The following is a 22,633-nucleotide window of genomic DNA, read 5'->3' on the forward strand; positions in this document are numbered from 1 at the left end:
CTCATTATTTCTGTCCACTGATCTTAGTTCTACCCTTGTAACTGTCTTCTAGGTTTTTCTTCAGATATCTGAAAACACCTCTCCTTGCCCCTTGCATCTCCTCTTTTGTTTTTAACTGATCTGTCAGAAACCATTCTGATGCTCTTCCTTGGATTAGCATTTATTCCTTATTCAATGAATGCTTGTTGGGAATTCACTGTTCCTGGCTGTGGAGATACGGTGATTAACAAAAAACAAACTTGCCCATACAGAGCTTACATTCTAATGGAGGGAAGGGACAGACAGAAACAAATAAGAATATAAATGTAGGAACATCAATGAGGGACAAATCCATTACAGAGATTTAGAACAAAGGCACTGGGCTGTTTTCAGGGTCAGGGAAAGCCTGTTGAAGGATATGGCATTTTAACTGAGTTCTGAAGGACAGAAGTGAGCCAGCTACATAAAGACTGGGATAGGGGAAGATTATTCTAGGAGCAAGGAGCGGCAGATCTAGAGGCAGGAGTGAGAGCTGTGCATTTGAGGAAATCCAAACTGAGAGGTTGGAGCAAAGTGGGCCATGGTGGGGTGGAACAAGACTGGGCCTGGGAGATGGGTGACGCCTTTTGCACCCAGGATAGAGGGTTTCAGCTCTGTTGTGAATGCAATAAGGAACAACTAGAGTTTTATGCAGAGGAGGACATGATCTGATCCATGTTTTTAAAAGACTGTCTGTTGCTATATGGAGAGTGAAAGGATGGAGAACCAAATGGAAGCAGGGAGGTTAATTAGGAAGCTGCTCCAGGCAGGAGCTGACGGTGGGTTAAATAATCACAGGTTGTACATAGAAAAGAGGACAGATTCCACAGGTGTTTTGGTTGTAGAATCAACGTCGTTGTTGTTGTTTAGACACCAAGTCATGTCCAACTCTTTTGAAACCCCGTAGACTATAGCCTGCTAGGCTCCTCTGTCCATGGCACTTCCCAGGCAAGAACACTGGAGTGACTTGCTATTTCCTTCTCCAGGGGGTCTTCCCGACTCGGGGATTGAACCCTCGTCTCCTGCATAGGCAGGTAGATTCTTTAGCACCGAGCCACCGGGGAACCCGGGTGTTACCTCTCAGTGCTGTGAACTCGCATCACTTCCTTTTACATTTACTTGCTTTCTGCTTTGCTACAGCTGCTCGTGGACTATCTTCTGTAGTAGTCGTGGGGCTCCTCAAGGGCAGAACCCACAACTGACCTATGACCTGGGTCTCCCCCGCCACCCCTGCACAGCGCCTTGGTTGCTCGTGTCAGCCTCCTAAGTGAATGACGGGGTGAGTGAGCCGAGGTGGAACCAACAAAGGCAGTTTCTTATTTTACCTTCAGTGCCTACCCACTTGTATGATATTTTCCTCATGCTTCATGTTCTTACTGGTAACCCCCAAAACATTCAAGAAATAATCCATGATGTACAAAAGCTATGCTCCTTTGAAGTAAAATGACTTGCAAAACATGGCAAAATGACGAATCACGACCCTCAACCTTCAAATACACCTTCTATGTGAGTAGAGAGGGAGGCCTCCGAATGTCCCTCACTTCCAGATGAGGCAGCAATGCCTGGGGGGCAGGAATCATCTTGCCCTCCTGCTCTGGAGCACCTTGCTCCCTCCTCACTGAAGATTCCGGAGGAGACTCGGCCTCTCCTGTCTCAGTGCTGCTGGAAGGGACCGATTATTAAATCGATTAACGCGCGGAGCACACTGCCTGTTCTCGCCTAACACTTCGGAATGACTTTTCTGTTTCTGCTCTTCGGAGAGATGCCAATTGTGTTAACTGAGCAGGAAGACTATTGCTATTAGGGTAGGAAATCATTCTGCCTTAGTCTTCACTTGAGTTATTCAAAGTGAACCGGTGGCCTCTCCCTTTCAAGAAGTTCACGCATTATGCCCTCTCCTTGAGTTCCATGGCTGTGTTTTTTTTCCATCTCACTGCTCAGACCTTAGAATCCTCACCAGGGAAGGCCTAGGTGACCCAGAGGCACCTCTGTGCTTTCCAGTAGCCAGGCCATGAGGAGCTTTCAGAACCATCTGCATATTTCCTTTGCCTCCTCCACTTCCTCCCCCGAAAGGTGAGCCTGCACGTGCAGGGTTCCTGGGTGACCAGCCGCCCTGGCACGCCTGCTGGGCTCAGCCCAGGTCACACATTTGCTTTCTCTCTGATTTATCACATCCCTTTCGTCTAACCCTCAGCACTTTAATTTGGTTTCTGCCTGTCACCCTCAAGCTTATTGAATAATTTCACTTCTCCTCCTGATTCTGGTCTCTCTCACAGAGATGGTAATTATACCGATTTGTCTGCTGGGCTATTAATTACGGGAATTGTGGCTTATTTATTTATTTTTAGACTCGGAGGCTAATTGCTGATGGCCATGTGCTGTTTTCTGCCCCCAGATAATTTGGACTGCAGTGATTAACCTGGTGTCCAGGTTACCTGCTATTAACCATCTGCCTCCATTTTATCCCAGAGTTAGAACTGATTACCATTGCACCCAATGCCCAGCATCCCATCTATGAGAAAGAAAGGAAGGAACAGTGTGTAGAGGAGCCCCTCAGACAGGAGGATGAGAGAGTATGACTTCTTCCTCTGCCACCCCGCCCAATGCCCAAGATAAGTGTTGTCCTCCCAAAATATTTTTGAAATTCAACATCTCATTGTATTCATTAATCCTGCAACCTAGTAAATAGTATTCTCCATGAAAAGAGAATTTCAGGTAACGCGGATTCAATCCCCTGGATTGGGATGATCCCCTGGAGGAGGGCATGGCAACCCACTCCAGTATTCTTGCCTGGAGAATCCCATGGACAGAGGAGCCTGGCGGGCTACACCGTCCATAGGGTTGCAAACGAGTCGGACACAACTGAGTGACTTAGCATGCATGCACATTTAACAAAGCAGAGGGCAGGCCCTGCCAGCCCACAGTTCCCACTGATTGCAGGGACTAGAGAAAGCCATTACCAGCGTCATTCCATGAGGAAGAGAAAAATTACAGGCTGCAGACAATCCTTTGAAGAAACCACCACCAAATGCACAAAAAAAGCCTTTGAGGTCTTTCCATTTGGGCTTCCCTAATAGCTCAGTTGGTAAAGAATCCGCCTGCAATGCTGGAGACCCCGGTTCAATTCCTGGTCCGGAAGATCTGCTGGAGAAGGGATAGGCTACCCACTCCAGTATTCTTGGGCTTCCCTTGTGGCTCAGCTGGTAAAGAATCTGCCTGCAGTGCGGGAGACCTGGGTTCCATCCCTGGGTTGGGAAGATCCCCTGGAGAAGGGAAAGGCTACCCACTCCGGTATTCTGGCCTGGAGAATTCCATGGACTATACAGTCCATGCGGTCCCAAAGAGTCGGACACGACTGAGTGTTTCACTTAGAGAGGAAGGAATACAGCACTGCCTGTAGTTGGCTGTTCAAGGGGAGAAGCGTCCTCGCCAGGGGAGGGGCACTGTGCCAGGTGAGCCTGTCACCTTCTGCCACTGCTGGGTGTCACCACTCGCTCACGAGAGCCTTGGAGCCTGTCTCTACCAGGATCAGCCCTGCTCTGTGAGCATCACTCAGCTGTGTCAGCCTGCCCAGTTCCTGGTATGGCTGGGAGCCTGGAAGCCTGTTGTGATGAGCACAGAACAGAGGAAATTGAGACTAGATGACCCCGTCAGCAGTTCCTAATCTCTGAATTATTCTTGCAAGCAAAGTATAACAAGATATACAGTTTTTTCAAAAAATGAAATCAGATTACATTTTTTAAATTCTATGAGAATCTCACAATACACCTAGGGATAATTAGAGAGCTCCATGCGTGGGTACGTGCATGCTCAGTCGCTCAGTCGTGTCTGACCCTTTGTGACCCCATGGACTGTAGCCCGCCAGGCTTCTCTGTCCATGGGATTCTCCAGGCAAGAATACTGGACTGGGATTACATTTCCTTCTCCAGGGGATCTTCCTGACCTAGCGATCAAATCCTCATCTACTGCATTGGCAGGCAGATTCTGCTCTAAAAGATCTCCTTTTCCCTTTTTTTCTTTTTTTTTTTCCTGTTTTTAAATCTCTTCAGAGACAGAGGAATATAGTTCTATAGTCTCTTTATCAAAACCTTTGAAACAGATGTGCGTCAGAAAATTTAAAAATTTTCAGATTTCCGAAAGGTAACTTGGGACATATCTCCCAGTGCAGGCAATACCTAGTAATCAACTTATTAGTGTTTTTGCAGTGAAATGTATAAATATTCATCCTAAGAGAGAGAGAGAGTGTCATGCCACTGGAGGTCAAGTTTTGTCACCAAATGAATAGGAAAAAAAAAAAAAAAAAACCTCTTGATTTGGGCGGGGGGTCATTGTTACTGTTTTGTAATTGCAAATAAAGGATTGTATACCTGTATTTCAAACACTAATTTGCTTGTCTTTCTATATCCCACCACCAAAATACTTCAGCTGGATGCTGACCGCCTTCATCTCAGTGGATGGGATTTCAGATGGTTCTGTGCAGTGACCTTTAGGTCACCTATATAAGGAATCAAGTCACTAAGTGGTAGAGACATTTAGACAAACTCATAATTTCCTGGAACTGACTCTCAGTGGCCTTAAGAAAGCCTATTTTCAGGATGTTTAGAAACAGTTCTTCATTTTGAAGGTAGGATTTCACATTAAAAACAAATGAACACTTCAGGGAGTGGGTAAGTAGTAAATAGTGCTCTCTCGACCCCAATCCAAACTGATCCTGCCCTAAGTAAACCAAGCTGGACTAATGAGTCACTTTCATATGTGTAAAGAACATGAACAAAGCCAATAAAGATATTTATTTCAGAAAAGTGCAGTGATATCTACCAGATACCCTAATAAACTGAAATAGTTTTAAATGTATGGCTTTGCAATTTCCCTCTAGTTTAATGCGACATAAAGTGGACTATTTTTTTTTTCCTTTTCATAAATGAAATGAATTTCCTAAAGAATATAAGAGAATTATGGACATTCAAGAGACAATGCTTCCATCTCATTTCTGTTCTGGATGTGTCTACACACAGAGAGACAGATAGTCCGCTGTGTATGGTGATTTCTACTGCTGATAAGTACCAGTCAGCAATATCATGGTATGTGATGGAACAGATCCTGAAATTATAGCAGGTCTAAAATCAGAAGCTTGTAGTCAGATATAAACTCTATTTTTGGCTTCAAGGATACTGGGAGAGCATCAGAGCTCATTGAAAGAGATAATAAATATGATGAAAGATGGCATGCAGTAAACACCAGAGAATCTATTTCAAAACTTTAGTTTAAGGAAATCATTTTTACTCCCTGATCTTAAACTTCTTACCAAAAAAGCAGTAAGAATTTATAGGATTCTGTCAGTTTCGGTCTTTTGTGCTTGGTGATATTGTTATTTGGGACTGTTACTCAGAGCTCAAAAGGAGAAACTTGCAAGTTGTTCTTAATTCTCTCCGAGCCATGTCTACGGTGGACTTCCACTCCAAGATCAGGAATGAGCACAATCCGTCAGCCACCTGAGCCTCAGAGGTGTGGCTGGGAGATTCTGTTTTCTGTAAATTATACTGAGAGCAAACACAGGAGTAATTACAAGGGAGAATCATCTTGACAAAGGGCAGCCATTGCTCTGTTTTGATTTAAATCAGCTCAGGGTTTTGACAAATGTTCATGGAAAACTCCAGTCCGTAATATCCTTCGTTTGTTCCTTTTAAAGTTACTCTGCAAATATCTTTCTAAGGGCTGGCCAAAATTGCCTTCAATTTAAGCATGTTAGTTTTGCCCTCTTTCATTTTTAATGAAATCACAAATGTGTAGAAAACCAGGGAGAGTAATATGACAATAACTCACATACTCAGCACCTTGAAAGAATAAACACCAATATGCTCAGCTGTTCCCTCAGAATTTCCCCCAACACCACTTTTTCTTCTTCTGTCATATTCTTAGAAGGAAAAAATAATCAGATACCATCTTCTGAGCTACGCTCTGAGCTACGTTCTTTAAACTGAACTTTGGGTGAAGTTAAAAAAAAAATCCATTCATTACCTTTGAAATTACCATTCCTTTGAAATTCCTTAAGCAGAGAGTGAAATGGCCCCATTTGAAAGCATCTGAAAGTCTGAGCGGCCTGGAATCGCCCATTTCAATGCCTTGCTCCCCAGACCCGGCCCTTCAATCGGAAATGTCCTCCGACCTGCGTCTCCTCTAAGCCCCACCATCCACGGTGAACAGCCGTGCAACCTGCCAAGGCTTTCTCCAAACAGAGGTCTCGCTGAGCATCCCGCCCACGTTCCTCTGCAACACCTGCATCCTCCAGATAGTATTCTCCCCAACAGAATTTTAATTTCTTTTGGAAAAATGATTGTCTAAGTGTTCTATTTTTGGACAATGATCTAGAACTGTCAGGCCCACCTACTAGGACAGCAAGGTCCTGAGCGGGGCGAAGAGATCTAGTTTTTTCCATCGCTGGCTGTCTCAGCATCCAGCACAGAGCGTGGCTCCTGGCAGAAAGCAGGGAACCAGTAAGAAGGAGGGCAAGTGATGGAAGTAATGAACATCAGGCAGAAAGCCAAGGACAAATGAATGAGCCTTGGCTTCCTTTCCGAAAGCCACGTAACATAGGGATAGAGTTCGGGGCTGGCGTCCGGAGGCCTCAATGACTGCTCAGCGTTGCCACTTCTCAGCTGCGCTGCATTTGCCAAAATGATCTCACTTCTCAGGGCCTCAGTTTCCTCAACAGCAAAACAAAGCGGGTATCTGTTCCTATCTCTGGAGCAGATGTTTGAGGGCAGCAATATTACAAAAGTCGAGAAGCACAGAGACGGCAGGAAGCTAGGGTGTGACGTGGGTGAACATGGCTGGGATGGTGGCAGGTTTCTGAGATCAAGGAGTTTGCCACAGTCTTCTCTGTGTAGATTGCCAAGATCATGCCTGTAACTATGGAGCCCTAATGAGTCACAAGACTGTATCTAAAACTGCCAAGAAAAGTGCATTAAATGCATCATCTTAAGCACTGATGGGGTGGGGAGAGCCTTGGTAGAAAGGAAGAAAATGATCATAACAAAGACTTTATCACCTGAAAGACCAGACTTGCCTTCTCTCCTCCAAAGTATCATAGGTTTACAACCAACCTTTATTTTTCTTTTAAAAAAAAAATTTTTTTTTTCTAAAAGGACTTCTGAATTCACAGCTGTTTTCCTGCTTCTTTGTGACAGTGGTTTCAGATCTAAAATAGGACACCTATTAAACACAGTCGATATTTATTACTGTACTCCACTGAATGCCATCATCCTTCTCCAAAATGTGTTGAAGTTCGGTCTGTGCCACTTCCCTTTCCCCTGACATGGGAGCTTTTATGTCTCTGTTAATGGCTGAGAAGAGGAGGAGAAAGAGATCAGATGCTTTACTTGAAGGCTAGAGCTGTTTTTCTCATGTGCATAAAACTTGCATCTTCACACCACATCACCCAGCAGGTGGCCAACATGACCTGTGAAGACTGCGTACAGCAGACATTTCAACCAGACCAGCAGGTCCCAGTTGTTCCTGCCTCCATGTGGGAAGGGTTCTTCATGGCCATCCCTATCATGCTGCAGCCCTTGGAGCAGGAAGGCCCGGGCCAGGGAAGGACACCTGCTGTTTAAACACTCCTTGATTCTCGAACTGTCCCCCTGGTACGGGAATACCCTGCAATCTCCAGCATTCAGCAAACTGGGTTTTCTGCGCTGACATCCGCTCCCCACCTTTACTCTGAGCAGAGGTTCCCTACTTGGGTGAAGGGTGTCCAGATCTATTTATCCTCTCAGCTCCTGAAACAGGCAACTTTGTTTTCACCCTTCATCACAGACAATGTTCTCCATGATGTATTTATTTTAAAGCATCACTGTTGAGGGGCCTGCCAGCAGGCAAGTGGTTCTACTTAACACAGAGGTGTCACAAGCTCATCTAAACCTCCTAAAACTGTGGTCGAGAAGCATTTGAATCTTTCTACCACCTTCAGCCTGCAATCACCAGGCTATAAAGTAGAATGAGCCTTTGCATGCCTACACATTTGCAAATGACTGTGTACTCCTTTTATAGATTTTTTTTTTTTATTACTGAAGCCATGAGGGACTTTCAGCCACTCTGTTCACCTAAGCACAGATGTATCAACCTATATCCAACTATGGTCATTAAGTGCAGTTTCCATTTATGCCAGCCTCTCTCTCTCTTTCCAACCTTCCTCTGTTCCCCTTTCTTTGGCATGCTAGGAAGGACATCCACTTTGGCATCACATAGCCCTGGCTCAACCCAGGTGGTGCTAATGGTAAAGAACTTGCCTGCCAATGCAGAAGATGAAAGAGACACAGGTTTGATCCCTGGGTGGGGAAGATCCCCTGGAGGAAGAAATGGCACCCCACTCCAGTATTCTTGCCTGGAAAGTCCCACAGACAGAGGAGCCTGGCAGGCTACAGTCATGGGGTCACAAAAAGTCGGACATGACTGAGCAACTATGCAGGAACCCTGGCTTGGTTTTCTGGCTTTCCCCTTTTACTGACACACTGTAAATATTGAACGGACATGTTACTTATCCTTTGTGAGCCTCAGTTTCCTTGTCTGCACAGTGGAGGATATGGCCTGCCTCTCTGGATTGCTGTGATATTTAAGTAAAATAACATATGTGTGTGTCACACATAGAAGGTCCTCAATAAACTTTCACTCCCACCCCACCCTTTCACCAGTGTCCACACCAATGTTTTCCTTTGTACTTGTGAGAGTGCTGTGATTCACATTTTTAAAATCACACAACGTGAGCTGTGCCATGTGAGACAGACTTTCCCTCCAGAGAGGAAGCTTAGGGGCTGGAAGGAGGATGGGAGGGATGAAGGAAAGGAGAAGGAGGAGAGAACTGCTTCTCCCACTGAAGACATAAAACTCCAGTTGTTAATCTGGGAATTCAAAGAATCCCATGAAAAGCTGTTCAGAGGCAATTTTTAGTACCTCAACTGAAGAATGAGCAGATGTTTGTGGAGGGCTACCATTTTTTTTATGTGCGTTATCTCACAATCTTGAGAAGCGATTTTAGCCACTTTCATGATGAGAAATCCAAAGCTCAGAGATCTTCAGCATCTCTCCAGAGGTCCCAACTCATGAGTGGAGCACAGGCATTCAAGTCCTGTGTTCCGCCCTCTCCTCCCACTGCCTGCCTCTATTATTAGCCATCATTTCATTTCAAGGAAAAGCTTTTACGCCAACTTCACTTCAGATTTTTTCAAGATAGTCATGTTGTAAAGACAAAGATGAAGAGGTCAGAAAGCTGGGCAATAAAAATGAAAATGTCATCCTTAGAGTAAAACCTGCTAAACTCCAAATGGGACTCCACAGTAACAACCGTGATCTCCTCAACCAGGTCAGAGCTAGCTATGGGCCTTGAACTTTGTCCTGATGCTGACAGTAGGCAGCATCACATCAAGCTCCAGCTTGAGGAACTTTCCATAGTTACTGTGCTGTCTACTGCAGTCCTCAGTGAGCAAAGCTGAAGACAGCCTGTTCCCTTCCTCCTGTTTGCCACATACAGAACCAGTGACACAATATGGCCCCTTGAGTTTCCAAACCATATGCAATTTAGGGGCGACCAGGAAAGGATACTGGCTTCCCTGGTAACTCAGCTGGTAAAGAATCCGTCTGCAATGCAGGAGACCCCAGTACAATTCCTGGGTCGGGAAGATCCCCTGAAGAAGGGAAAGGCTACCCACTCCCAATATTCTGGCCTGGAGAATTCCATGGACTGTATAGTCCATTGGGTCACAAAGAGTTGGACATGACTGAAGGACTTTCAGGAAAGGATACAGAAAAAACCCAGCCCTGTTCTCTTTGGAAAGAGCACCTGCTAGGTGCATGGAGTTTGTTCTGTTCCCACCTCTGTGGTCATCTCAGAGGGGGGCTAACACAAGCGCCCCCCCAGAGCCCAGCTGCATCTCCCGCTGTCTGGAGCCCCGGTGCCCACCCTGCCTGGACTCCTGCTCCTCCCATCCCAGCCCCACACCTCCAGGAGGTGTCTGTGGCCTTGCAGCATCCCAGCTCAGGGTCACTCCATGTACTGTCCTCCCGAATCACCATCACGTACTTGCAGAATCACCTAGAATTGTAATTGCTCTAGTCTTAGAGCTCAGAGCAGTTTTGGTAGGCCATTATATTTTATATCCCTTCATTGTATAGGTAGGCGTCAGTGCAGCTATGAGACTTACCCAGCACCACACCTTCTGTCTATTAATGATGGCGTGAATTAATGATTACCTTTTAAACTTCCTATGATGTTAGTAGAAAATGTGCTTTTTAAAAGAAATGTTACCAAATGCTTTTCCTCACAGGAAAAAAAAAGGGCCACTACCATCATTTCCTCTTTATTTCTAGGGTACACTTAAGAGTTATCATCAAGAGCATTTTGCATTTGCAAGTTTCCAGATAACTTATTTTCTCATATTACCACTTACTATTCAAATGTTCACTGGGTACCAACATTCTGGAAGAATGGTTGTAACAAATCAGATGCAAGCTGTATCCATATAGCCAAGTCGAAGTACAGTGATGCTACAGCTGAACACATAGACGGTACGTGGAACAGCCCACTTGGGTCTTGAAAAACAGCAATGCCCATTGACTTGCATGTATCGACAATAACTGGGGTTTCTATTTACCCCCCGCCCCGACCCTTGTTGTACAGAAGTCATTGTGTCAGTAAAAGCATGAAGCGAAGGGGATGTCACAAGAACCAGAAATGGTTATGAAGTCAAAGAATGAGGTCACAAGTGGTCACATCTTCCTTCTTATTAATCAGGTTAATTTCACAAGCACCACATGACTGAGAAGCCATGATAAGCCCACCCGGCCAGAGAATTGCTCACACTTTGCCCAGTACTAGTTCCAATCCTCTACCCACTACTCCCCAAATCCTGCCCCAGAAAATTCTACTTGGGCTCACAAACCAGTAGGACTTGGACAAACTGACTTACAGAGAAAAACACTAAATTAGTTGCCGACATTTAGGAAAAAAAAAAATAGGAGATTTAACATACAACTGTAGATTTCTGGCTTCTTAAGGAAAAGAAAAAATCAAAGAACTAGATTTGTGGGCCAACAGTGCACCAGGCCAGCACTCAGGAGCTGCGTGGCTGCTGTCCACAGGAGAGGGGCCAGCCCTCCTCCAGTGGAAACATTCCCACCATTGTCTTAGGAATGTCTTTTTTACCCATAACTTCGTCTGCCTATTCTTAAGGTTTTCCAGTGAATTTTGTGGGTTAGAAAAGTGTTGTAATATCATGTTTTGGGGATGGTATATTTTATACGGGTCATTTCTCTTCGGGCTAAGAATAATGGAAGGCTGAGACGATGTAGATGGAAAATTCGGGCCTAATAAGTTTATTTTTGAAGTAAATATTTTTGTTTAGAATCCTCATATTGATAGTCCTCCCAGGATCTAATTTTCTGGGTAGCTGATTAAGTCTAAGTCATTTTCAGCCTATACAAGCACAGTCACAGAGAGAGAAATTGACAAGAGTCTACAGATGCCTATAAATATGCTATATGTTGTTGTTTAGTTGCTCAGTTGTGTCCAACTCTTTGCAACCCCATGAGCTGTAGCCCGCCAGGCTCCTCTGTCCATGGGATTTCCCAGGAAGGAATACTGTAGTGGGTTGCCATTTCCTTCTCCAGGGGATCTTCCTGACTCAGGGATCAAACCCGTGTCTCCTGCTTGACAAGTGGATTCTCTACCACTGTGCCACCTGGGAAGCCCCATGCTACACTTTACAGAGTTTCCAGATCACTTAAACAACCCCATGGCAGCAGCTCAGCTAGCTCAAGATGTTGAAAAGCAGTGAAAAGTTCTAATTTGTTTTTATTCTCCTGGGCTGGTACAAGTCTGTGTGCTGTGGTCTTAGCAGGGAAACTCAGCCCATGTCAGCAGGATAGAAAATGACAATGTGATTGTATTGGGATCTCTCCACAAAGTCATCGTTTCAGCAGGAAAATATATTGTCTACTTATTTACAAGGGTTAGAGCCCAAAGTTGTGTACGAAGGAAATGATACATCAAAACCTCAACTGAAGAAAATTATAAAGCATTCACGTGGACTAGCCAAGATTAACCGGGACTGCCAGAACACTTTCACCCATATGATGTACACGTTAAAAACCTGATGATATGATGAGACGAAGACACATAAAACAGATATTTTCCTGGCACAGAGCCCTCCTGTAAACCTGGAGATATTTAAATAACCCATCTCAACCATGACTGGGGCAAGGTGTAAGGATTGAAAAAAAAAAAGCCATTGGATTGCATAAGAGATTTCCTCTTCATGCGTTGCTCTTCCTGCCAGCATCTGGGTCTGAGAGTGTTGCATCAAGCCATGCAATCATTAAGATGGAAAAAATTAAAATTAGGAGATATATTATTAGCTGGAGGACATCTGTACAAAGATGGATGTAATTGTGGGAGGATACAGACTCCTTTGTCATGTCAAGAAAAGTTAATCTTTAAATGGATACAGATATTCTCAAAGATTTCTAAAGAATGAGAATCTGTCATTGAGTCTCCATTATTCTTCCGCAGCATGCTGCAAACTCTCAGAGGTGAAGGCTTCTGTACAATACTGTGATAGTGCTCTTGAGCCCTCGGTAAAGGTTGCCACTTCGTCTTACCCGAATACTTTCTGATTGGGGTCTGCTTTATGTTTCACTTACTCCTGTGATTGACTTTTCTTCCTTAATGTTATAATGAACAGAAGCCCTGACAAGCTAAGTCAGGGCATCTCAGAGCTTCCCTTTGGGTTTAGATTCTCCAGAATAGGAAGAACTGGCAAATGAATGAATGGCTAGAGCAGTGCTTTTCACCTGTCTGTAAATACACGTTTGCATCTCTGGGTAATGGACTGCCTTGTGAACAAGTAATTATTTAAAGCTTACTTTTAACCTACACATCAGAAATGGAGATATGGAATGGCTTAGGCTTTGCTCTCAACCCCTCTCCCTCTTTGATTTTCAAGGTAAGGCAAATTAATTAATGTGCACTTTTAGATTGAACAAATGATTAAGACCCAGCTGTGTCTGTGAAATTATCAGTTGCAATGCAACACTTGGGACTTGTTAATGCTTTTTTTGGCATGAAGAAGAGACACACAGGTATCTAATATTAAGTGTGTTCCAAAAAGCGTCAGTTAGCAGTTTGTTTGCCAAATTAACTTTCAAAGACATGTAAGTTGCTAAGTTTGACTTTATTACACCCAAATCTTAAATGATTGATGGACTACCATGAAATAGCTTTGTTCAAAAAAGACCATCTTTGGCAGGCTACTTCAAAGACTTTACAAAGATAAAAAGATATCCCCATTTTACATTAATTTCCCTGATCAACAGTTATTTGAAATATGCCTGAGAATTATGCAATATGTTCTGTCTTACGACTTTCCTTTCACTGTATTCAGCAGCCCCACATGGGAGTGTTTCTACTTGTAATAATGTAGGAGATTTTTTTCCTACACATAAAGAGCATCTTTAAGAAAATGCAGATGGGTAGAACAGTATATCTGGCATTTTTATTCACTACCATTTCACCACATCTGACACTAAAATATACAAAGATAGGGTTTTTTCAAAGTCAACAATACTATTCAGGATGTGGTTTCAGATGCTGCCTGTAACATTCTCCACAGAGTCTGAAAGGATCCATTTCTTTCTTTTTAAACATAGATTGTGTGATTTTATTTATGTCTAAGGTCACTATAGAATTACTGTAGAATTACATAACCAGGAGTGAAAATCTCAACTAAGGGGTCAAGGGGGTAATGGGAAATCATTGAACTGAGCCTGTACAGGTGTTGACGGTCAGGTGGAGTGGTGGTGTTTGTGGCTGAGAGCATAATGCTTGAAGGGAACTGTCATTTAGGTCAGTATGTCAGATATTCTGATTTTTCTAAAGAAGGGTAGAAACCTTCTAATTTTTCAGTATTGGGGAACTATTTCAAAATTCTGAAAGATCCTGGACTGGCCACATAAAACATGTCTGGGGATGGCATGCTGCTCTAAACCTGCTGAGAAGAAAAAAAAAGTATTTACATTAAAAGGGGGAAAAAAAGCGTTCTCAATTATCCACATTTTTTCAGAACATCATTTCGTGATTGTGAAATAGTCACACATAATGGCCTCACGATGGCTCAGGGCAAAAGAACCAAGACTCTTGAGTAATTGGTTTGGGAGAAATTTTGCAAAAGGGCTCCTATGCATGAGGGAGGAGGGTGCAATGGGTGATAAGACACAGGTTCCTTCTGCAAAATACCATCACGGGTGTATCCACAATAGGAAAGATAGAACACAGCGGCCCCTTTCTCTAAAATTTATCTTCAAGGCCATTTGATTTTATGGAATGGAATAAAACTGACTTGCAAAAAAAAAGAAAAGAATAAAAATCCCTTCTTTGCTCTTTGGCAGGGTGAAGTAGAGAAGTAAAGTCTCCCCGCTGAACTACTATGAGGTCAGAAGCCTTGCTGCTATATTTCACACTGCTACATTGTGCTGGGGCTGCTTTCCCAGAAGATTCTGAGCCAATCAGTATTTCGCATGGCAACTGTAAGTATCGACCTATCTCTCACTCTCTCCCTCTGTGGGCAATTGTGCCTGCATCAGCTGGCAAAACACACACATTAAACAGTTCATAGAAGAGGAGACTTGGTAGTCACTTAAACTTGTGTGGATGGCATGCATGTGGGCGTGCTAAGTCACTTCAGTCGTGTCCAACTCTTTGCAACCCCATGGACTATAGCCCGCCAGGCTCCTCTGTCCATGGGGATTCTCCAGGCAAGAATACTAGAGTGGGTTGCCATGCCCTCCTCCAGGGAATCTTCCCCACTCCGGCAGCGCCACCTGGGAAGGTGGATAATTCAAGTCTAGTCAAACTGGTGGGATGACTGTTCTATGAATCCAATAAACGAGCTTGCGGGGACACACTTGTGTGAGGATTTGAAACATCCCTCAGTACCTCCAGTGAAGTCTCAGTCACTACAGGGAGGCTGTGATCACACCTAGAAACCAGCTTTGGGAGAACATCACAGTCTTCTGGGTGTTGCCAGGATTGCACATTTTCATAGGGTAACTAATCCGGAGGCATTGTTACACAGAAAAGAAGACTGGGACAAAAATCAGCTTTTGTTTAGACTTAGAAGTATATCATTGCAAGACTTAAAGTGCTACTGAATTCCCAGTGGACCTATTTTAACGTTCATAACTTTCTTTTGATCTCTGCTTCGATATCAAGGGTAGAAGGCACCATGATGAAAAGGTCAGTTGACTCCTCAAAAGAGGATAATTCTACCTGCGTGTGGAATGAAATAGACAATTAACTACTTTTCTTCCTTTTCTCCAAAAGATAAAATATTTTATCACAGTAAAGGGGAAAGCATTTTACCCAAATATCTGTCATCACAGTAGTTATCCTCAAACATTGAATGAACCATTAAAAAGGTATTTGACAGTAATATTAGGATACTAACGCTGCCCACCCAGCTTTCTGCTAGACAGTCTAGGTTGTAAAAAGAAGTAATTTTATATGAAGGTGAGATGGCAAGGCTTTACACCTCTAATTAAGAACAAAAGTTAGGGTATGACTAAGGACCAAACTGTGTAGTTTGAAATCATCATTCTTGAAGTGGCGTGCATGCATGCCAAGTCGCCTCGGTCGTGTCCAACTCTTTTGTGACCCCATGGGCTGTAGCCCACCAGGCTCCTCTGTCTATGGAGATTCTCCAGGCAAGAACACTGGAGTGGCTTGCCATTTCCTTCCTCCACCTAACTCAAAGTACTAAACCTTAATAAGCATTCATCTCCATTTGAGATAAGTAGTCTATCTTCGGTGCCCCTGTGCAGAAAAGACCCCAGGAAAAAAATGAATAAATAAATAAGAAAGAGACCCCAAATATGCTACTGAAAACCTACTTCAGTGGACACTCAAATCTTTGACAGGACAGAGACAGGAATTAATTGTTTTAGCAACTTCCTTGCTGAATGGGTGGATAAAATTTCAGAGCAGTGGAAGGGAAAGTACAAGATAATCCCATACCAAGCATGGTTGTAAGATATACTGATGCTCTCCAACAAGAGTGAGTCAGACTCAGAGGCTACAGGGATTTAAGGTGTATGGGTCAGAGCATTAATCTATGAATGGATTTTGAGTCATTATTTATATTCCTCTCACCCCCCCCCCCCCCGAAACAACTGCCTTTTAAATGTGACTCATCTTTTTTCCCCCCTTAGTTTCTCTGAAGGACTGCCAGTGCTCTGGAGATCATAGGTTTAAAGGCAGAGAGATTTTTGAGCTGTAGGTATTTCCAAAGGTCAGGTATTATTACAAATTGCCTATTCTCCACTGAGGAGAACTGCAAAAAAGGGGAAATAGGCTCACTGACTCTCCAGGTCAGGGAAAATTCCAGATCACCCGACTGGCTATACTCAGTATGACCCTGTCCTGTCAAAGCCCCCATTTCTGTGAGATCAGCCAATTGCTTAACTCGAGCGAACTTCCCACAGTTCCTAGAATGCCAGCCGACCTAGTGGAGCTGCCTTCAATAGTGGATTATTCCAGCTGGACGCCTGTGGAGACTGCATTTTCCTTCTGGCCCCTGGACGAAGGCTCTTGCCTCCAGACCACATTGCCTTTGTGGTGATTGATGGGAAGGCTGCTTTGAAATAGTTTTGTCCGGAGACAAGATCTTTGGCAGACTGCCCCTCGGGCTTAGCACTCTAAAGAAGATGAAAAGAAAACTGGGGAAGAAAAGAGCACCTTCATGCAAAGGGTTCACTGGCAAGTTTAACCCCCCCCAAGAAAAAGGGACAAGTCAGAGAGAGTGACACTCAGAAATCTAAGCCCAGGCTCATTAGCATCAGGAAATGAAACTGTAACTCGATTATCCTTAAAGAGCACTTTTCTATCACAACATTTCCTAAAATAACAGACCTGGGTGGAAAATGGTGGCATGGTTGAACTTCAATATGGTTTTGTTCTGTGGCCACCCCCTCCCCCCGCCGCCCCGGCCCTGTCAATTCTTGGCCTGATTTCCTCTTCCCTCTCTTGCCCCATGTCCTCTTTTCACAGATACAAAACAGTATCCGGTGTTTGTGGGCCACAAGCCAGGACGGAACACCACGCAGAGGCACAGGCTGGACATCCAAATGATTGTGATCATGAACAGAACCCTGTACATTGCTGCCAGGTGAGCCCCCTTTTCCCTGTGTTTGCCTTTGGAGCATCCAACGGTCCTAATACCTAAATGTTCACACTCTGCCTCACAGTAAAGATCCTGACATTCCCAAAGACAGCGTTGCTTCATTTAAAGTCTGCTTTCATTTGTCAAGCAACCATTCTTTCAAGATTTTCTGTGTCCTTGTAACTTGATGATGTGGATTTCGATAGAAATAATTGCATATTTTGGAGTTTAAACTCAAATAATCCACTGTTTATCTTGAACATTGTGTATATGTGTATATACACACATACAGTATACACAGATATTTACCCAAGCATAGGGTAAAGTGTTCTGTCCTTGATACTTGCTAAATTAAGTTGAATGTGTCAACATGTATCAAATTAAGTTGAATGGGTGTGTGGGTGGGTGTATGTTAAACCTGTATTTTTGCAGATAATATATAGTATATATTACTTTAGCAGAATGGCAGCAGCCAACCAGTAGAAGTTTTTGAGGTGGATCTAGTTCAGAAAATACTCATCCACTGGGGAAATGTTATTCAAACAGACCATGCCTTAAGGATGAATGGCCTGGCAAGAATACTACCCAGACAGGGATCATATGGATTTAGGTTTTGTTTCAACTCTACTCTTAACTTACCTGGACCATAAATTCTCTGGCTGTTCAGTGTCCTTTGTTAAATAAGAGACTAGAATAGATTATCTTAATGGTGTCCCTTGGGATTCTAAAAATACATGATCCCCCACTGGGGACAGGGGTTGTGACTTATTCAAAATATTTCTAAATAAACAGCAACAAGGAGCAGTATCTTGTGGGGTCCACTGTGGTATAACCTGGGTCTAGACTGATGAATCATTTTACACTGGGAAGGAGAAATAGAGATTATGTTTGTAGTACCTGTCTGGCTGTGAGCACAAGTAAAGAACAAGTAAATAACAACAGTGCTGGCTTCCTTCAAAGCACTTAGATGTTCTGAAAATACAAGCTATACAATGTAAAGTTAAAAAAAAAAAAAAAAAAAAACCACTGGCTAGATTAAAATATCCTATGAGTACCCTACATTTTGGTCACAGGGAGCAATGCCAAAGCACTTTCTAAAAATTCTACTTCATAAACACTTAGTACATACTTGTTGTATGTGCTATATAAATTTGCAAATATAGTTGTAAATTCTTTATAAATGTTAATTCATTCAATCCTGGGGCAAAAAAAAAAAAAAAGCCCTTTGAGTTAGAGCTGTTATCATCCCCATGTCATTCCGAGAGGAAACCAAGGTGCACAAAGGTGGAATGACTGGGTCAGAGCGACACGGGCAGGACTTGAACTGGAACAGGCTTGCTCTAGAGTCTGGGTCACCTCTCTCTGCTCTGCAGTCTGCTGAGCCATAGAAGGCCTACTTGTCCTGGTGATAACCTTCTAATAGCTGTTCTCCAAGAACAATAGCCACTGTGGGTATTCATTAAAAACACTCCAATGAGTCCCCAGTAGCCACCTCTCTGGAGAATATTAGCTCCCTCTTAAAGACCATTTCCAGTTTCCTAAATGTAACAGGGGTGGAAGATTACATTTGTACCCAGTTAGCTAAAGGCTGGTCTTGAAACAAATGAAAAAACATTGTATCTGTGAGAAATAGGCTGACTCAAGAATCTTCTATGAATTGTTCACTTTGCAACCCAGTCTTTAGGGGGGAAAGAAACATAACCGACTACCTGATGACTTTAACTTGGGTGTGAAACAGTCCAGGGGTCACCAGAGTTAGGAATAAGGTGCTGTGCAGACTTCAAAGTGACCAATATTACACCTTGTTAAAACCAAGACTGTTTCATCCTAACTCCTGACCCCAAGAAAAGGAGAAAGGAAAGAAGGAAAAAAAGGAGAAACACATTCACTTTTGTGACTCTATAAGACAGACTCATCTTTGGTTAAAGGTCAAATCTTGCCCTTGGTTAAAGGTCAAATCTGTAACAGCCTAGTTCAGACATGTTGGTTTTCACTTTGTGCAGTCACTTCCCTGGAATACACACCCCTGGAAAAATTCCTAAATGATTTCTGTGGTTTGCATATTTAGGGTCTCTCCTCTCTCTTTAATTTCACATTTCCCAACAGAGCCCCAAGAGATCCATGTTCCTAGGCAGCCATTAACATGATTTAAAGTGAAATTCTTCCCCAGACTCAAGTCATGCCAACATAGTTCAATGATGCTCACTGGAGAGGGGAAGAGGAAGTCCTAGGATTAAGTCAGTTTGTGTTTAAGTAACTGAATTCAGTAAGAGCAGCGAATGAACCTGGGATGCACACACGGTGCTGGGGAAAAACCCCTGACCCTTGATCTGTGGTTTAGCATAAAGCATCGTTCTGTGTGCTGGGCAATGTGATCTCTTCGAGACTGAAAAATATTGCCACTGTCCAAAGGAGATTTCATTCATAGAATTTTGATTTTTAAAAGGCTCCCCAGTTCTTCTAGACAATGGGTGTCAGCTATCAGAAGCCATGTCCCCAGCCAGAACCCAGGGACTGAGGGAAGCTTGATGAGCAATGCCCCTTTTCAGTTCTGCTTTATTATTATCCATTTTGTAAATTCTTTTTTTGTTGCTTAATCTCTGAACTGCTAATTAACATAAACAGGCCATGCCAAAGGGGTGGGTGGGGGTGGCAATCAAGAGCTTTCTGAGGAATTGCCAGTGCATATTAATCAGATGTTAATTCACAGTTCATACGTTCAGCTCCTACTTAAAAGTTTTGAGGAGAGGCAGGGCCAGGAAAAAAAATCTCAAGTTATCTCAAAGCTGATACCAAAGTAATAGGCAATTCCACTCCAATAATGAACCTGACCCACAGCACCACCAATAAAGTCAAACAAGCAATAAAGGAATGCCATAAAACTGCCTCGGAATTAAAGGGCAGAGCCGTTCTGGCACCCTACTGGAGTCTGAAGAACTTTCCAATTCAGCAATTTACAAAACAGGCTCCTCTCTCTCCCCCTCACCACTCTTACACACTCACACACACTCACAAGGGGAAGGGAATTTTATAGGCCAACTGCCTTACCCCCTCCTTTTATTTTCATAAAAGAAAACCTGTTTTTATTTCTGTTTTTCTCAGTTGTTCTTTCCCTAAAAGTAGTAGCAAACAGATTTCCAAAGAACTGGGGGAAAAAATGGAAGTGAATCCTGACAGTAGATAATTCCTTTCTTTTTTCTTTCTTCCCTTCTCCCCTTTCCCTTTCTTTCAAGTAATGAGGGGCCCTGAAAGTCTGCATGGGAGCCTTGAGGTCTTGCTTTAAAGCTGTGGGTAATTTTCCAGCCCCAGGACTTCCTGCATTTTAGAAAAAGTCAATGTTATTTCAAGGGAAAACGAGCTGTTTTGCTTTCCCTCACTAGCCCCCCATCTCCTCAGTTGAATGTAGCGCTTTTCTTTTCTTTCTTCTGAATTCCAGACAAAAACGCCCTTGTGCTCAGCTCACACAGAAGGGGATGTTTAAATATAGCCCCACACCTGAGCTGCTCATTCTGTTTCTCCCCTTCCAAGGGGAGATTGGCAGCAAATCATAAAGACAACCAAGTTCTCAGCAAAACAGGAAGGTGAACAGAAGCAAGAAATGTAAACTTTAGCTCAAGTACATCTGAACCTTAATTGACCATCCCTGTGTGAAAAAGAGTGGCTTCTGGAAATAATTTTACCTTTATCGTCTTCCATCTTGTCAATCAAATCATCAAAGCTAAAGCTGAAAATATGTTTTCGAAAAAGTGATGGAGATAGACATCAGTTTTTTGTTAGGTCTCTTGATGAACAACTCCAGCACCTTGAATACCAAGTGAAAGGGCATGTGAACCCATCTGTATGCTAGTTTGGAAGCCTATTTAACTTGCAGACATCTCCCACCTAAACTACCTACATACATACAGATGTTATTGTTACGGGATGCGAGAGGCTACTGGAAAGTTTTCATAAAAGTTGGCAAGATGCCATGATTTCTCTGAAGGTGCTGAATGTGATCCTGAAGCATCTCTTAGAAGCTGAACCTTCCCCTTATTCTTGCCCTCAGATCTTGTTTTTAATAACATGGATGTGGATTTATCTGCCTTGAATGAGACATGGACTCATTCAGGAGAAAATGCACTGCCTTGACTCTCGTGTTTAACATTGTCTTAATTCTTCTTTGTTTATAGGGATCATATTTATACTGTTGATATAGACACCTCACACACAGAAGAAATTTATTGTAGCAAAGTAAGTAGTTTTAAAACGTTCTTTCAGAAATGAAGGATCTTAGGATGGTTCTTGGAGAGAGTATGTATTTTAAATGCATTGATTGAAATGACATGGCTTAGAATAATTGGGAACATTTTATGAAACTCTAATTTGGTGATGAGTTAGGGCTTAATATGAAATGGTTATGTACTTCATATTTTATTCATCAGTTACATGCACATAAACAGATTGGAATTTTAGGTAATTCCTAAATTCTTTGGATAAAATATTGGATGTTTGTCCAGGAAAAGATCAGTTTTCATACATCAACTTTTGTCCCACAAGTGTTTCACTGTTATGTTTCCATATCTTGCAATATTAAGTTTGACTTGACTGTTGTGGTTCAGGAATTTGATCATTATCCATTTCAGACAGATATAAAATATAACCCATGCTTCCTTATAACTCCACATGGAGGTATTTTAGTTAATAAAGTCTGCCCCAGAAGTAGATGATCCCTTCAGCACATGAATTTATGTGAAGGAGTGTAACCTGAATTAAATCTTTGTCCACCTAAAGTGAATGTCCCCTTTATGTTTAAGAAAATGACTTCCATATTTTAAGGAAAAGGCCTGCTTTATGGAAACTGATTTATCAAGTGAAAGGGAAGGGCAAGGACATGTATTTTATCAAAATGAGCATAATTTAGCAAGTTAGTGTGGATATTTTATGTGAAATTTCCACACTGTTGTTTATTCTTCTTTCCTTTCTCTTTCATCTTTTTCTCAAAGAGAAGCAGATCATTTTGCAGTCTTGAATAGATAGGGGTTCAAAATTAAATGAACATTTCCATTTCTAATCTTTTGTTGTTATGGTGAGTTAATCTCGGAGAAAGGGTGTGGAAAGCTTTCAATAAATGTATGTTCAGCGTCTAGTCTCCCCCAGGGAACTCTTACTTCAAAAATCATATGCAACAACCTCTGGGCTCTAATTGATTTCTTTCTTGATCCCTGCAGAAACTGACATGGAAATCTAGACAGGCTGATGTAGACACATGCAGAATGAAGGGAAAACATAAGGTAGGCAATTTTCATTTCTTCTGCAGCTGCCACTTTGGGTTAAGTTCTTGACTGTTATCTCCAGCCGCAGACCGTGATGTAGAATGGCTCATGCTAGTCCCTTTTCCCCCAGTAATTGCTTCTTCCATCAACTTATTGAAG

At 42.8% G+C, this 22,633-nt stretch overlaps 1 protein-coding gene across 4 annotated transcripts in view; it reads left to right on the forward strand.

The window, feature by feature from the left end:
• The window catches only part of SEMA6A (semaphorin 6A), a 129,473-nt gene that overhangs the window by 51,043 nt on the left and 55,797 nt on the right, over positions 1–22,633 (forward strand). For 3 of the 4 annotated variants that reach the window (XM_020910302.2, XM_020910306.2, XM_020910305.2), the window contains exons 2-5: positions 14,455–14,592; positions 17,111–17,228; positions 21,392–21,452; positions 22,430–22,492. In XM_020910302.2, the coding sequence (XP_020765961.1) occupies positions 14,493–14,592; positions 17,111–17,228; positions 21,392–21,452; positions 22,430–22,492 (342 nt within the window). In that variant the 5' untranslated portion in view covers positions 14,455–14,492. Of the gene's footprint in view, positions 1–10,411; positions 10,579–14,454; positions 14,593–17,110; positions 17,229–21,391; positions 21,453–22,429; positions 22,493–22,633 lie in introns of those variants that run through there. The other variant, XM_020910304.2, reaches the window with a different exon arrangement.

The sequence above is a fragment of the Odocoileus virginianus genome, chromosome 3 (assembly GCF_023699985.2).
Source record: "Odocoileus virginianus isolate 20LAN1187 ecotype Illinois chromosome 3, Ovbor_1.2, whole genome shotgun sequence".
Lineage (NCBI taxonomy): Eukaryota > Metazoa > Chordata > Mammalia > Artiodactyla > Cervidae > Odocoileus > Odocoileus virginianus.